Source organism: Ailuropoda melanoleuca, chromosome 14 (assembly GCF_002007445.2).
Source record: "Ailuropoda melanoleuca isolate Jingjing chromosome 14, ASM200744v2, whole genome shotgun sequence".
Classification (NCBI taxonomy): Eukaryota; Metazoa; Chordata; class Mammalia; order Carnivora; family Ursidae; genus Ailuropoda; species Ailuropoda melanoleuca.
This window is the reverse complement of record NC_048231.1, coordinates 6,378,312-6,394,686: the sequence shown is the minus strand read 5'-3', so window position 1 is coordinate 6,394,686 and position 16,375 is coordinate 6,378,312. Positions and strand designations below refer to the sequence as shown.

Here is a 16,375-nt window from a genome sequence, read left to right as displayed (position 1 = left end):
TCAGCAGGATGGGGTTATACAGTTGTGCACACCAGGGGACAGCAATACTGGGAGCCCTCTCAGAATTGTTGCCCAAAACCATCAACACCAATCACGCAACATTCTTACTTCACAGATGGAGGAAAACCGAGGCCCACAGAGGAAAACAGTAAATTACCCAAAGAGTCACGTAGTAGTTACGAGGACAGAAAGAACTAGATCCTGTCTGCAAAATTTCTGTCCAGAGCCTGCCACTCTCCCAAGCTTCTTTCTGCCATCTGCCATGGTTGAAAATAAGGCTGTTTTTCAGGAAAGAAGGGGAAAAAAGCAGGATAGCCAGCTAGACCACGAATCATTATGCAGATTCTAGGACCCTCAGGGAACACCGAAAGAACACTTACCTGAAGGGTGCTGGCGTGCTGACTCAGCGCCTTCGAAGAATCATAGTCCGCAGGATTAGCCAGCAGACGGCTGGTGTTTTGTACCCAGGCCTCCGTACTCCTCAAAACGTCGTGATATTCCTCCATCTTGACTGTGGCCTGTGAAAGAGAGGCCGTAGCAGAGAGTCTGACACCTTCTACTTGAGTCAAATCAGTCTCGAATGAAGCATTTGTTACTATTCATCAGGCCGGCCAGCAGTATTCACCCACCCCCTCCCGGTTTTGACTTTTTTAAGACAATTAATCCCGACCATAGGTGGAAAGGACATAAGAAGTTCTACCCTAATGCTGTGGGTCTCAGTAACAGTTCCCAGGTAGCCTTGCAACTAGTCTGGTTCCCATTTTACGCTTCATTCTCAAAACTGGGTTTGTGCTTTGTCCTCCCGTACAGGGCCTTGTCCTCTAATATCCCAGTTCCTCTGGGACTAGGCTACAAGTACCGCTCACCCACCACGATCCCGACTCGGAAAGGCGGGAGACAGCGTCTTGTTCCTGAATGACATACTTTCTTGCGGCTGGCTCCCCCCAGGGACTCTTGAGATGGCCTGTCACAAACGCCCATGACCAACTGGGAAGCCCAATGCTCAGCTGGTCTCCAGCTGCAGTCCGGCCTCTGTCTGGATACTTGCTTCCGTCTGTCCAGTCAGACTTCCTGCCGGTGTCAGCAGTTAAATCATCCTCCCCATCTCCACCTGAACTTCTCCTGTGGCTCTAGCTTCAGAACCTAAAACTGGCAATTCAAGGGAAACTGGCTGCCTCTCTTTTCGTTTCGTTTCAAAGCCTTCTCAATAGCACGACAAGCGAAGGGTAGTGATCACATGTTACCGTGGTACCTTATTTAGCTGTGAGGTTCTAGATTCTGCTCTCTGTGAGACTTGCTGATATTGCTGGAAAGGAATCATCAGGTTATCCATCCATTCTTGAGCCTGTCCGGGATCCTGTTCGACAATGTCCTGCACTTCGGAATCCAGCTCATTGAGCCTGGAACGCCAGAGGTCTAGCTCGTCCCACATTTTCTGGAGAAGGAAATCGGAAGTCACTCTGCATGCAGACGTCCTGGCTCATTGTATGAATTCTTAGTTTCTGCACTGTATTTGCACTTGTGAATGCTACCAAGACAACATCACAGGTGTGCTATTTCACTTATGCCCAGAAACCACTTGTGACCTAAATTGAAAAACACCTTTTCTGAGGTCTCTTAGTCTAACGGTATTCGTTTCAGGTACAGAATTAGCTGCAAGGGTACAGAAAGACCTGGACATTTCCAGAGACAAATGACACCAAACAAGGTCAATATAACCCTACTCTTTCAAGAGTGATGAGGTAACATTATGTTATACCCAAATCTTTTTAGACCAATATATACATATGTGTGTGAGTATTTAATCTAGAATATAATTTTTATTAAGTGTAAAAATAGGGGTGTGGGTGGCTTAGTTGGTTTTAGCTCAGGTCTTGATCTCAGGGTCTTGAGTTCAAGCCCCACATTAGGCTCCATGCTGGGTATGGAGCTTACTTTAAAAAAAAAAAAGTGTAAAAATAAAACTAACAAAAAGAAAATAACTGTTTTGACTCAGGATTAATCCAGTGGCAAAAAATTCTAGTGACTGCTCTTGGCTCAAGAAGCCAACAGACTGGATTCAAAACCTGGACTTGCATGGTCAGAGGAACTTTCAAAGGTAAAATATTTAATTCTTACTTAATATTTGCTTAACAACTAAATTTTTAGAAATAGGAAATATGGACTGGTTAAATTAGGTTTCTCTACTTATTAAGAATCAAGATTTTGTCCAATGGTGAGGCATATTCTGACCTCTTTTTAAAAGTCTCCATTCATATTAGAATACTTCCTTGAAATGTAGATTAGAGTAAGAATGCTTTCCACATGCAGAAGTTTACTAGGGAGTTAATGGTAGAAAATCATGCGTATGCACAGTTTTACCTAACACTTCCTTTCCTAAGATATTTTACAAGGGAAATAAATTTGGAATTTCTATTTTCCTGCTTCCCCTTGTAGTCTAAAGAAAAGCTGTTAATTCCATTCAGATCCTATTGAAATATATTTTTTTAATCAAACACGTTTCAGAAACGTTCCGTATTATATTGCCCATGTTAATTCACGTTAGAAAACAAAGACTCCGAGAAATGCTCATAGAAACATGTTAGCTTTTTATATTTAATATTTATATATGATATTTTTTATATCAGTCTTTCCAGGATAAGGTCCTTACTCTCCTTTACTTGTGAAAAGGCTAACAATCACAGGCTTTCAGGGGTTCGGGCATATTCCCACCATGGAAAAATTGAGAACAGTTTTTGGGGCGCCTGGGTGGCTCAGTTAAGTGTCCACACCTCTTGGTTTTGGCTCAGATCATGATCTCGGGATTGTGAGGTTCTGCTCTGGGCATGGAGCCTGCTTGGCAGTCTCTCTCTCTCTCTCCCTCTCCCTCTGACCCCCCTTCCAAGAAAACAACTGAGAACAGTTCTTAAATGCAACTTTCTCCACCAAGCCTCTGCAGGTGACACTCAATAAGGGGGACCCTGTGGATCTGGGTTAGGATCTCTGTGCTTTGGATTCATCCACAGAGCACACCCTGATGACGGGCGAGCAGGAGGAAAGCCAAAAGGTGGGGGGAATTAAAGGAGAACGTTACCTTCTGAATTTCTTGAGCTTTCTCAATATTTTTGCTTTTCTGCTGCAACATCTTTTCAACATTGTGGAGGCCATTGTTAATTTCATCTATTTTTCTACTCATTGTATATGAGGGTGAGCTTTTCAAAACTTCGTTGCTTATCTGTTACAATGAAAGAAAGACACATTTGGCTCACAGATGTCTTCTATACTCTATTCACAGGTCCAGGTGATAAAACGGATAGTCACGCTGTTATGCGATTTTACTTACTTAAAAATTTTACTTTACTTAAAAATCTTTTAAAGGCTAGGGGGAATATGCCAAACCATTCGAGCTAGTACATTAATTAGAGGGTAGGTTAGCGGACTAGGACATGGTGGCTGTGCTGACTTGACCTTTTAAATCCAATCTAAAAAAAAGGAAAAGAAAATCAAACAAAAATTTGTTGAATGTAATCCACGGCATGCACTACAGATCTGTGCTGAGCTGGGCAAAACTACTGAGTGTACTGCCTGAGACATACTCCAATGGAGCAAATGATACGAAGAAATTCAAGGGAGATAAATTATTCATCATGCAGTCTCTCGTTTTATGAGAAAGACCTCTGCACAGAACTGTTTTCAATAAAACCTAACTTATTCTCAAGCTGACGAAAAAAAATGTAATTCCCACCATAATATTCATCTGGGTGAAATAACCTTCTAAAACTCGCTCTTTCTTGAGGATGCACAAAGCTTAGTTTTTCTCTGTGTGAATGTTTCTAGTGTATGTTTTCACAGCAATCAGAAATCTAGCTGCTGAACAGTGTAATTTTTTTATCTGAATGATTTTCTTAAGAAAATAACTTGGGCTAGGAAAGATAACAGATGAATGTTGAATGTGTCATTTTTCAAATACCTGATTAGTTCTTGTTGGGTTTTTTTGTTGTTGTTGTTTTTGGGGTTTTTTTTTAGGCTATGTTGATAAGGCTTTCTCCCAGCAGCCACTAATTAACCAAATAATACCTTATGCTTGTGCATAATCCTTTAACCCTTTTAAAAAACCACTATATCTGTATAACCAGTAAGACTAAAACCTTTCAATGAAGAAACTAGACACAGACAAATTGACTTGCTTAAGGTCACATATCAAGGCAGCAGTTGAACTTCTCCTGAGAAGCCCCAAGGCACCAGACTCTGGAGCTCCCAGGCTCTTTTTCACATTTCGGGATGTTGATACTTCTGTAAAATGTTTTTATTCCACAGACCATCAGGCAGTCGAGATTTTTAGGAAAAAAACAAAACAAAACTAAACTAATCCTATGTTAGTTTTTAAATTGCTGTAATAGCTCTTTATTGCTATGTAACAAATTACTACAAAGTGAAGTTTTCTGATACTTGGGGCAGTTACTCTCTTGGCGGAAAAGCATATAATTTAGGTACGTTAGGAGACCATGATTTAGGAAAAGTAAGCAGCCCTCCGAATTACACCAAATGGTTCTATGTCTGCCCGGATCCTCCAGACACACCAAACAATAACAATCAGTTGCTATTTGTTACAAATATACAAGTTACCGTTGAAACCTTTCAACCCCTAAATTTAAGATTGATTTTGATTACACACTTTGTTAGGGATTGTCACATGAAGTATTCATGAAAACAAATTTAGTTGCTCTCAAAAACTTAAGTATTCTCTTAAAATCAATAGTGCATGATTCTTGAGAAAGTACCTCATAATAGATTTTCGTGTCAAACCAACAGAATTTGTTATAAATGTATATTAGGAGCTTACATGTTTTTTCATGGGTCAGATTTTCCTGAGAAATCTGTCAAAGAAGTTAGCTGAGTTTGAAAGACGATTTTGTGTGTGTATGTGTTTGCATTAAAAATCTATTTTATTAAGTTAGAGGTGCTCCAGATCTCAAAAAGCAGTATGAAAAATCCTTCTGTGGATACTGGACCAAAAAGAATTTTGTTCTGTTGGATATAAGCGGCCTTGCTATAATCCAATAAATTTGTCTTGCTAAACTCCTGGGTCTCCAGTTCTATGAAGCACTTCCCATTCTCTGTTCCAACCTTCCGATTCATCCATCTGGGGATAAAGATTTGCTCAGGTGTGTTTTATGAGAACTGTGTTGCCACCATCAAAAAGATACTGTGTGTTAAATGCTCTTCCTAGTGAGTTGTGAAATTTATATTCTTATTGTCCTTGGTTGCAATTTCAAATAGTTCACAGGGAATAAATTTTAAAGCAAAGGATTATTCATTCCAATATTTTAAAGTGATTCTCCAGTTTAAAAAAAAAAAAGCCAACTTAAAGCTAATCTATAATTTTACTTTTAAATACAAGAGAAGAAAAACTAAGCACCTTGACAACTAAAAATTACCTAATTCTGTTATCTGTCACTTATTTAGAGCAATTTCATCTCTGTATTCAATACACAAAATTATCACTTATCTAAACTCTATAAGAACAGTCATAGCTGAAATCAGGGCAAATGAAAATGTGACATTACATGATCTTTCCTTTATATCCATTCAACTCAAAAATAGTAACACTAGTACAAACAATTATTACCTTCTCATCTATGTCTTCTAAAGCTTTTCTGCACTCTTCCACCTGGGATTCAATCTCTGCAGGGACTAGCGTGTACATTTCAGAATACTTGATTCGCAGTTTTTCCATAATATTCTCGAAAGTTAGCTTCCCTTTCTTAAAAATGCTTTGAAGCTCCTACAATCATCAAGAGAGTTTCAAATAGGCACAGAACAGGGAAAAAGTTTAACTCTAAAAGTGAAAGCAGCTTTCCCCGCACATCCTTATGATTTAAATAAGCATACTTTGCATGACAAAGCCTCTCTACTGATACAAGCCGATTAAGCCTAAGAGATACTCGGTTTGGTCAGATGATGCTTTCTCATTTGTAAGAATTAAACTTGATACCTCTTCGTAGTGTCAGACCATTGTCCTCAAAAGACATTACAACATCTCCCGCTTCTAAAGTACCCCTAGGATTTAACTATCTCAGTTGCAGTCTTGATCTAAAAAGCTCCAAGTAGCAAAAAAGTTTCAAAGAAGTTTTTTTTGTTGTTGTTGTTATTAACTTGTTGCCATTTTTGCTTCTTCCTACATTATCATCACAATGATTCAAGGCCACTAAAAGCCCTAGTCTTGAAGCACAAGTGTCTGCTTTCATGTAATTAGACAGCCCAGCAGAGCCCGACATCTTTCAAAAGGGAGGGTTCCAGTTCCCTGCAAAGAATGTGGGTTTTAGGAGATAAAAGAAACCTGAACAAATAGTCTATTGGTTGTGGCCTAGAAACAAAATCTGATCTATGTTCTCCTGCACTAATTATAAAGGAGAAACTCATTTGTTTGGGAAAGTTTCCCAAAGATCAAGTGGAAAAATACTTCTTGACTTTACTGTGGCTTTTGGGGGTTTGTTTTGTTTTAACAGTAGCTGTTCAGTAGCATTATTCGTGTTAATGGGTTGAGTCACCGCACTGAAGAATGATTACAATTTGAATGACTCCATGATGTGTCACTGTTTTCTTTTCTTAACCCTCAACGGAAAACAAATCTAGAGCTGGAGTTAAAGAACAGTGCCATTCGAAGGTGGAGTTTGAAGTACAGTGCCATCCTGTTTTATCTCGACCTCGTCAGAGCATTGGTCTTTACTCAGAGCTACGCATAGATGGCAACCCCATGGCTGTGAGGAAAAGTTCCCTCTGCCAACACGGAACTCTCATTAACAACAGCGTGCGACTCTCGAGTAAACTTCCAAATGCCGGTTTTCTTGTTACCATCGGACTGGAATCATTCTTAAAAAATGAGGTCCCCAGGTATCACAGGGGCATGTGCACAGCTCTTGCGATAGCGTGATTTAAAAGATATATTTGGTCTTGGGGCGCCTGGGTGGCACAGCGGTTAAGCGTCTGCCTTCGGCTCAGGGCGTGATCCCGGCATTATGGGATCGAGCCCCACATCAGGCTCCTCCGCTATGAGCCTGCTTCTTCCTCTCCCACTCCCCCTGCTTGTGTTCCCTCCGTCTCTATCTCTGTCCAATAAATAAATAAAATCTAAAAAAAAAAAAAAAGATATATTTGGTCTTCATTCCTGGTTCCTGAACAGCTTCTAAGACCCTTGGAATTTCCTGGATAGGAGTAAGAAGAGTATCTTTTGTTATTCATAACAAGCCCTTTTCAACCATACCTGAGTTTATTATACTAATGAATGACTCTTGAGGGGTGGGGGGGGCGCTCTAGATAGATTCAAGGTGGGGCCTGGTTGCCAGAGGAACCAATCCTGTGATTAGAGGGTTAGAACTTTCAGCCCCAATTCCCAACCTCTAGGGCGGGGTGAGGAGCTGAAGTATGAGTTAATTATCAACGGCAATGATTTAACCAACCATGCCTACATAATGGAACTACCATAAAACCCCCAAATCAGCCAGGTGTGGAGAATCTGGAGTTGATGCTGGGAGAGTGGCACATCCACAGAAGGCCTGGTCTGAGAGACTTCCCCCTTACCTTGCTCTGTGCATCTCTTTTATCAGCTGATTCCAAGTTGTATCCTCTACCAGTAATAGCAAAGTGTTTTTCCTGACTTCTATGAGGCATTCTAGTAAATTATTAAACCTGAGGAGGGGGTCATAGGAACCCCTGATTGATAGCGAGTCAGAATTACAGGAGGTCCAGGGCTTGTGATTAGCTTCTGAAGGGGGTGGTCTTGTGGAAGGGAGCCCTTAATCTGTGTGGTCCGTGCTAGCTCTTGCTAGTCAGTGTTACAGCTGAACTGAATTGTAGGACACCTAGTGGGCTTCCAGAGACTTGGGGAAAACCCCACACATTTGGTGTCAAAAGTGTTATGAGTAAAAGCAGTTGCACCCCATCAGAGATAAATCATAAACCCTACTAAAGTCAGTACTCTGACACCCTACTCAGTCATGCTTTGGGGCCCCTTTTCACCAAAGACACCTGAAAAGCCACTGAAAAGGGGCTGTTTGGTCCAGAAGGGCCTATCTCCCTGCTCTCAACTTTATTCTCTGCACTCTAACCATAGTGAGCTCTAATGGCTTGGCCCACAGCAAGCCACAGGGACTTTGCACGTGCTTTCCTCTCTCCTGGACCACTCCCTCCACTCTAATCACAAAGTTACCTCTGCGCCAAGGGCTTTGGATTCAAGATTGCAGACCTGTGTCGGCCACATTCACTGGTTCCTCACCTCATTCCTCACTTACCTCAAACTGTTCTGCCTTTTCTGGGTGATCTTGTAAGTCCATATTTTGGAAAGAAGTTGCAGTCTGTTGAAATAAATTCTTCAAAGTAATTATTTCTTTTGTGAAAGAATGTCTTTCTTGGATTTCCTTCTCCATCAATTCCTTATTTTCTTGAGCTTTCTGAAAAAGCCTAACATATAACAGCAAAATAAAATCGTTTCTCTATCCTGCTGTCTTGTGAGATAGTTTTATTTCAACAATTAACACAATGTCTGCATAGTTCAAAAAAGATTTTTTTTCCTGAGCAAAAAGTGCCAGTTTTCAATAATTTATTTACTACATATATGAACATCTACCAAATTCTATCACTCAATCAAAAACCTCTCTTAACTTCATTTCAAAATATCCTCGTTTCACACTTTACTTTCCAATTGCTCTCTCCATCCTACTTTTCTCCATGTGATCCTTGAGTTCAACTGAATATAACGTAGAGGTGAGAATGGGGTCATGGGTGGGCTTTCGGGGATAGATGACCCCATTAGCCTTTTTATCTCAGCTGACCCCGTTTGCTGTGGATGTAGCCACCTTATTAGTAGAGAAGTTTAAGAGGGTACAATCTTTCCTGAGAGCTATTCGGTAAATAGCTATTTCTACAGCTATTTCTAGCCGTAAATATATTATATCCTTTGACCCAATCATTCTATTTCTTGGCATCTTTCTCAAAGAATTATCACAGATGCAGACAGAGATTCTAGCATAAGAATGTTCACTACAGTGTTTTTACAAAAGTAAAAGAAAAAAATTACATATAATTTAAAGGTTTTATATGAGGGCTTTGGTTAAATAAATTATGGCATATTCACATGTGAAATATTACATAGTTATGTTTTAAGGAACATTTAATGGCATAGGCGAATTAACATGATATGCTGATAAATCACTTAGACAAAAAAACAGTATGGTATTATGATCATAATCTGTTTAAAAATACAATCATAGTAAAAAAATGAGGAGTGACTGGCAGTGATTATTGTTGAATGGTAAAATTAAAGAGGGATTTATATTAATCTAATTTTCCACATTCCCTGACCTTCCTATAGTGAATATATATTACTAAAATAGAAAAACAGCAAACATTAGGAAAAAAATTCAAAGGATAGTCACCCTCAGTAATACCAGGATGGAGAACACGTGCTTGTTTTTATTGTTATTAATCTTTTCCATCCCCCCACCCCGGACTTTTTTTGAGTATAGTTGACACACAATGTTACATTCGTTTCTGGGGTACAATCTAGTGATTTGACAGGTCTATCCATCATTCTTTGCTCACAAGTATAACTACCACCTGTCCCATTACACTGCTATTACAATTGACTGTATTCCTTATGATCTGCTTTTTATTCCCATGACTTACTCATTCTGTGCCTGAAGGCCTGTATCTCCCACTCCCCTTCACCCATTTTGCCCATCCCCTACCTCCCTCCCCTCCAGTTCTGCTTTTTGTTCATTTATTCATTTTTTTAAAGATCCAATTTATGAGTGGAAACATACGGTATTTGTCTTTCTTGGATTGACTTATTTCACTTAGTATAATACCCACTAGGTCCGTTCATGTTGTCTCAAGTGGCATGATCTCACCCTTTTCTATGGCTGTGTAATATTTCATTGGGGACATATACCATATTTTCCTTATCCTTTTGTCTACTGATAGACACTTCGGTTGTTTCCATGTCTTGGCTATTGTAAATAAAGCTGCAATAAACATGGGGTGCATGTATCTTTCAAGATACCGTTTTCATTTTCCCTGGGCAAATACCCAATAGTGGGATTATTAGAGCATATGGTATTTCTATTTTTCATTTTGTGAGGAACCTCCATACTGTTTCCACAGTGGAGGTACCATTCTCACCCTTTCTATACTCTTCTGTGTTAACCTAATTCTATCATGTCATTTGTCATTATGCTATATTTTTATATTTCAAAATTCAGTATTTTCTACATCTTAAGGCTGAATTGTCAGGCACATTTCCTTAATAGTTTTTCATAAGTCTTACTTGTTGCATCGTTCTTGCATTGAGGTAATCTCTTGAAATGCTGGAATTGTTTCTATAGCCTCTAAGCTTTTGGGAGCATTCTGGATACTTCTCATGCGATGAAGAAGTAAGGTCAGTAACAGCTGCTGCTTCTCCACATTTTCTTGGTAACGGCATAAAGAGTCTTGCAGCTCACAGAGCTCCTCTGTAGTGGCCGCCTCTTTTGTTTTCGAAATTTCAGGGAGATCTTCTTGAAGATTATCTAAAATAATTGCTTCTCGCTCAATCTAATTCAATGAATAAAAAAAAAGAACCAAAATAACTGAAATGTACTCTGGCCTTTTCAGGGGCTGAAACATACCTTGGAAATAGTAATTTTTGTATACTGGCTCTTCAAAGGGTTCCTAATACCATACCCTCGCTCCAAGTAGCAGCGGCCTTTCTCTAGCTGGGAATCTTATCCTTCCACTCTCGGAATCCCAGAGTTCCCAGCTATTCATCATGCAGATATGCAATTAAAATGAAGTACTGCTGTCGTGAGCTGAAGGAAACACTACTGAATATTTTCATAAATAATTTCTCTCTCCTTCAGATTTCAGTTGCAGAAAGCAGTTATTTCTCCTGAGATACCTATAAGCCAGTTAGAATGAGCTCCCCCAAACTGCAACCACTGTGGACGAGGCTGGGCAACTGCTGGCTAATCTTTCTACAGATGCCTTTTCTTTCACATCCTATTCCTCTACGCTCAAACAAGTAAGTCCAGTACTTCCTCGTTACCCTAACACCTACACCAAAGGGAAAGCAGTCCTAACTAATCATGTGTTTGTCACCACGGTGATGTACAGAACTCAGACATACATAACATCGCGTATCTGCAAAATGGAGTTCTAGCACCCTTGACCCCAGAATGGAGACACAGAAAATCAGATCCCTCTAATGCAACTCACCCTAGCTGCCCCACACATTGACCACATTCTGCCTGAGCACTGTCCACTCTCCTGCTCTCATGTTCAAACTGAGTCAGGCATCTTGCAATCTTGACATTACAGACTATCACACTGGTCAACTACATTCATTCAATGCTAACTGAAATGATAAATGAAAACTTCGATGCCGAAGGGTAGAAAATAAGACCTAAGAAAATTTAGGAATTCCAGCATAAATTAAGTTTCTAGGAGCCCAGTGGTCTAGGGCATGCCAGGATTCTGTAATGTAAAGATCAAGTTGTTCAATCCTATACCTCTACCATTAAGAAAGAGGCCGAGCACTGGATGTGTCCACCCGGATTCTGGAGGCGGTATACGCTATCCTTGAGAATATTGCTCGGATCCCTTTATCAGAATGCTGCCAATGCTGAGGGACTCTGCAGCAGGGTCAGGCAATGGTATAAGCTGCCCTGCCCCTTGGGCCATATGATCCAGTGGAGTCCCCGGTCACTAGAATACACGGGTATAGATATAGACGGCCCCTCTCCAAAAGACCTAGTTACGGAGTGTATGCTTTCCATCACCGCAACCTAAAATCAGTTGGACTAGGAGTGCTAGTTCTTAGGCAGGCAGCTCCACTTCCACCGGGGATGAGATAAAAGGGTTCCACCAGGTTGCTTTGCAACCTCCCTGGCAAAGAACCAGCAAGCAAAGAAAGGCACTGCTGTATTGTCCGAGATCATTGTGCACTAAGGGTTTCTAATATACACCAGGATTGAAAGAAGTAGGTCGGTAACCCAGAACTTAATGGAGCCTCTCTTGGTGCTTCCATGCCAGTGATAACCATGAAAGAGCCACCACAGCAACCGTGACCCAATAAGAGTAAAGCAACCAAAGGCTGTTCTCCTCGTCCCCCGCCCCTGTTCCCTGAGATCACTTTCCAAAATAAAACCACCTCCCCACAAGCCCCATCTCAGGCTCTGCTGTCTGGTGTAAGTTGGTAAGTGATTAAGGAGGGGAACACAAGGAGGGACAGGGGAATAATTTTTATCGGGACAATTTTACTCAAAAGCCAGACAAATACTTCACTTGTGAGAGATAACCAAACCCAATCCAATATGACTCAGGAATTAAAAGAAATGAACTACGGATACAAGCAGCAATATGTATGCATCTCCACACATAATGCTTAGTGAAAAGATGCCAAACTCAAAAGGCACAAACGATTCCAGTCCATTTGTATGACATTCTGGAAATGGCAAGACAGATTAATGGTTGCCAGGGGCCGGAGGTGATAGAAGGGGCTGATTACAGAGGGGCACAAGAGAACTTTCTGGGGTGATGAAAATGTTCTAAATCTTCATTGAGAGTCATTAGTGATCATGTGACTGTGTTCATCAAAACTCAACAAACTTTATGCTAAAAAGGATGAAGACAGCTCCCAAATCAGTCAAATAGTTGCTACAAAAATTACGCCTTCACTCTTCCATCTAGAAGAGGCTCTGCAGCCCCTGAATGATTTCCCTTGGACACAGAATTCTAATAATATGGTTATAAAACTTTTAGGTTCACAGTCAATTATATAGTCTAGAAAAGGAGAAGGAGCCATAGTTGCACTATAAGTAAACAGAGTGAAGGAGACTGAAAAACCCATAAGGAGCAGAATTAGGAACTAGGAAAAGTTCTTTGGACTTCAGTACACGGGGAAGAAGCCAGCCTTATACCTCCAATTATCTTTAAAAGCACGACTTTATTCCCACACATTATGACCAGTGAAAACAAAATGAGGACTCTGAATAACCAGAGATGAATAATTAAGTCAAGCAGATTCTGTTTAAGAAAACAGAAAGGTAAAATTTAAGGGGGGAAAACAGGCAAATCAAAATTTCAATTGAATTTTAAGTTACAAATTTAAACACATTTACGTTTCTGAAAATCTACTTATACAAAACCTTTATCCCATAAAGATACTGGATTATTCTATTACTATCCACAGCTTTAAAAGAGAAATTCAGGGGCGCCTGGGTGGCACAGCAGTTAAGCGTCTGCCTTTGGCTCAGGGCGTGATCCCGGCGTTATGGGATCGAGCCCCACATCAGGTTCCTCCACTATGAGCCTGCTTCTTCCTCTCCCACTCCCCCTGCTTGTGTTCCCTCTCTCGCTGGCTGTCTCTATCTCTGTCGAATAAATAAATAAAATCTTTTAAAAAAAAATAAAAAAAATAAAAGAGAAATTCATTCTGTCACATACAAAAGTACCAACCATGCTAACAGGATCTTGCATATACAGGTGTTTAGATGATATTATTTTTATTAAATGGATACAAGCTATTTTAAAATCCTACATCAATTTGGCGTGTGTAAATATCATTTAAGTTGATAGTTTTGTCACGAAAAACACCAGAGCGTAAATTTGACTCCTCCTCTACCACTCGCTTGTAGATTTGGGCAAGCTACCCAATCTCACTGTGCCTCACTTTCCTCATCTACTAAAGGAGGATAAAATAAAAATATCCAGCTCAGAGGACTCTTGTGAGGATAAATGATACATATAAAGTGCTTAGGACTCTGCCCAACACGCTCCATACCCGCCCACTAAGTGTTATAGTTGTTGTTACTGTTATCACACAAGCACATATCTTGTTTGTGCTACTCTTTGAAAAACACACTCTGCCACCAGATATTGTCAAATGATTCTTTGAATAATTACGAAGTTCGAAATGAATGGGGTCTGAATTAATCAAATATAATTGCAAATAGGTATATAGCAATAGAGAGACAATGTAGTACAATAGAACAAAAGCTTAGAATTAGCCTTAGACCTGGGTTTCAAGAAGAGCTGTCCTTCAAGAAATAGTCACTAACTGCCCACTAAGCGCAAAGCCCCGGGCAGATTCTAAAGTTACAGCACTGAGCAAAACAGATGTGGCCCCAGTCCACAGCCCCCGCTCAATCACTAGCTGGGAGGTCTTGTGCCAATAGAAATCTCTCAGTGCCTCAGTATCCCCATCAATAAAATGGTCATAATATTTAACTCCTGAGGCCAATGCAAGGATTTGGTGGCATCACGTGTGAACTACCTTCTTAGGACAGCAGGCAGCCTACTGCAGGAACCCAAAAAACTGTGCCAGTATGAATGGGAAAGAAGGGGGCGAGCAGCAGTAACTTACAAAGTTTCTTCGTTTTAACATTCAAGAGTCTATTTACTAATCAAACCCTACTAGCACTACCAAAATAATATTGATTTCAAGAATACCAAGTTGCTTTTCTTTATTGAAGTATTTTTATTTTGTGTACAAAGAGCTGGCATTAAGGTAGGTATCTTGGATATCTGCAGTAAGGTGGGTATCTTGGATGACCCACTCAAGGAAGTTCACTTCATCCAACTGAATGAAGTCTGTATCCTCCCAGTACTGTGCAACACCGTAGGCACACACTGAAGCCGTTATTTCCAGATCAGACCATGCCAGTTTGAGCAGACATGGCAAGAACGAGAACCCTGGTTGAATTTTCTCTGACGGCTCCAGTAGAGCTGTCGGTGACCCATCCTACTCTCTGGGACAACGGGGCAATGGGGGCAAAAAGCTAGAACACCAAGTTTTAAGCAGAAAAATATGCTAGTGCTAAACTTTTACATCCCAAAGTGTGACCTACCTCCAATCAAGTACTGATTCATTGTATTTCTCTCTTCAGTAAATTTAGCAGGAATTTTGACATGAATAAGAATGGTTTTCATTTTATGCTCTGATGTGCACTTCATTTATACCTGATCCTTTGGAAAGATTAATGGATACCCTAAGGTAATTTTATACTATTTTAAATTTTCTTTCTAAATATATGTGATGGCTTAAATCCGGAATCAAGCTTAAATTAACATCTGTGATTGATATATATTAAGGAGGCTTCCTTAAAGAGAGTGTTCAGAAAGAGCAACATACATATTTTTAAGTCCATAGTTAACAATTAATTGGAGTTAATTTCCACAGTTAACCATTGTAGTTAACTTCAAAATTAGCTGGTCATTATGAATATTACTTAATTCTAACCATTAGTGTTATGTAGAGACTTCATTTTAAGAGGGGTTAACCTGGATGCACAATAAAGATTTTAAAGCCCAAATGAGCAAGTATTTATTTTTAAGTATTTGTAAGTATTGCCTGATACCAAAAACATGGCACTATTAAGAAAGAATTTGAGTCATTTCTTGGAGATTATTTTACTAGGACCTATAAACATTTATGTGTTATGCATACGCAATATAAACAAATGGTACCTGTTGAGGACTTGTTTTATATAAAAACTAAATGAAAATAATAAAAAAACAATTTAAATGGCATTTGCTAGGAAACTGGCTTGATTGTCGAAACGAAGCACTTACTTCTTCACTGACAAATTTCCACTCCCACTTCAGTTCCTCACACCATATCTCCCATTCTTTAGCAGCCTCCAGCAAACTCAACCATTTGTCCCACAGAGCTGCCGTGGTTCTGAGCAAACAGGTGTCATCACTCTCTGTGCACGCGGGTCTCAGATGCCTGAGGACCTGACGTAGTTTCATTAACTCTTCTTTGTTTGACAGAAGATTTGACCCCAAAGCCTTAGAAAAGAAAAGGAATAGGAGGAATATAATGTCTATTAATTTTTCTGAGACTTATAAACTTGTTAAAATCTTGAACTATTGATGATTTTAAATCATCCATAAGTAGGGGCGCCTGGGTGGCTCAGTCGTTAAGCGTCTGCCTTCAGCTCAGGTCATGATCCCGGGAGTCCTGGGATGAAGCCCTGCATCGGGCTCCCTGCTCAGCGGGAAGCCTGCTTCTCCCTCTCCCGCTCCCCCTGCTTGTGTTCCCTCTCTCACTGTGTCTCTGTCTGTCAGATAAATAAAATCTTTAAAAAAAAAAATCATCCACAAGTAGTACATGATCTGTTTTTTAGCCCTTTTGGAAGTCAATCTGAGACAGATCAGAATTACCTATGTATTATTGTGTTGCCCATGAATTTGGCACTATGGTGACAAAAATGACCCATAAACCAAGTCTTCCAAGTAAGGAAGTGTTTTGAACCGTAAACATCCTAAAAGTTCATTGTTATTTTAATAGAAGCCTCATTATTTTACTAGATTGTTAATTTGCACTATACTTATCAACCACCAACACGTTATTTAGGGT

At 40.0% G+C, this 16,375-nt stretch overlaps 1 protein-coding gene across 1 annotated transcript in view; it reads right to left on the bottom strand.

Annotated features, from left to right (window-relative positions):
* Positions 1-16,375, bottom strand: part of SYNE2 (spectrin repeat containing nuclear envelope protein 2) — a 267,176-nt gene that overhangs the window by 127,178 nt on the left and 123,623 nt on the right. The window contains 7 exon segments of the mRNA XM_002914161.4: positions 381-518; positions 1,253-1,435; positions 3,074-3,214; positions 5,609-5,764; positions 8,271-8,439; positions 10,304-10,569; positions 15,586-15,804. Of these exon segments, the coding sequence (XP_002914207.2) occupies positions 381-518; positions 1,253-1,435; positions 3,074-3,214; positions 5,609-5,764; positions 8,271-8,439; positions 10,304-10,569; positions 15,586-15,804 (1,272 nt within the window).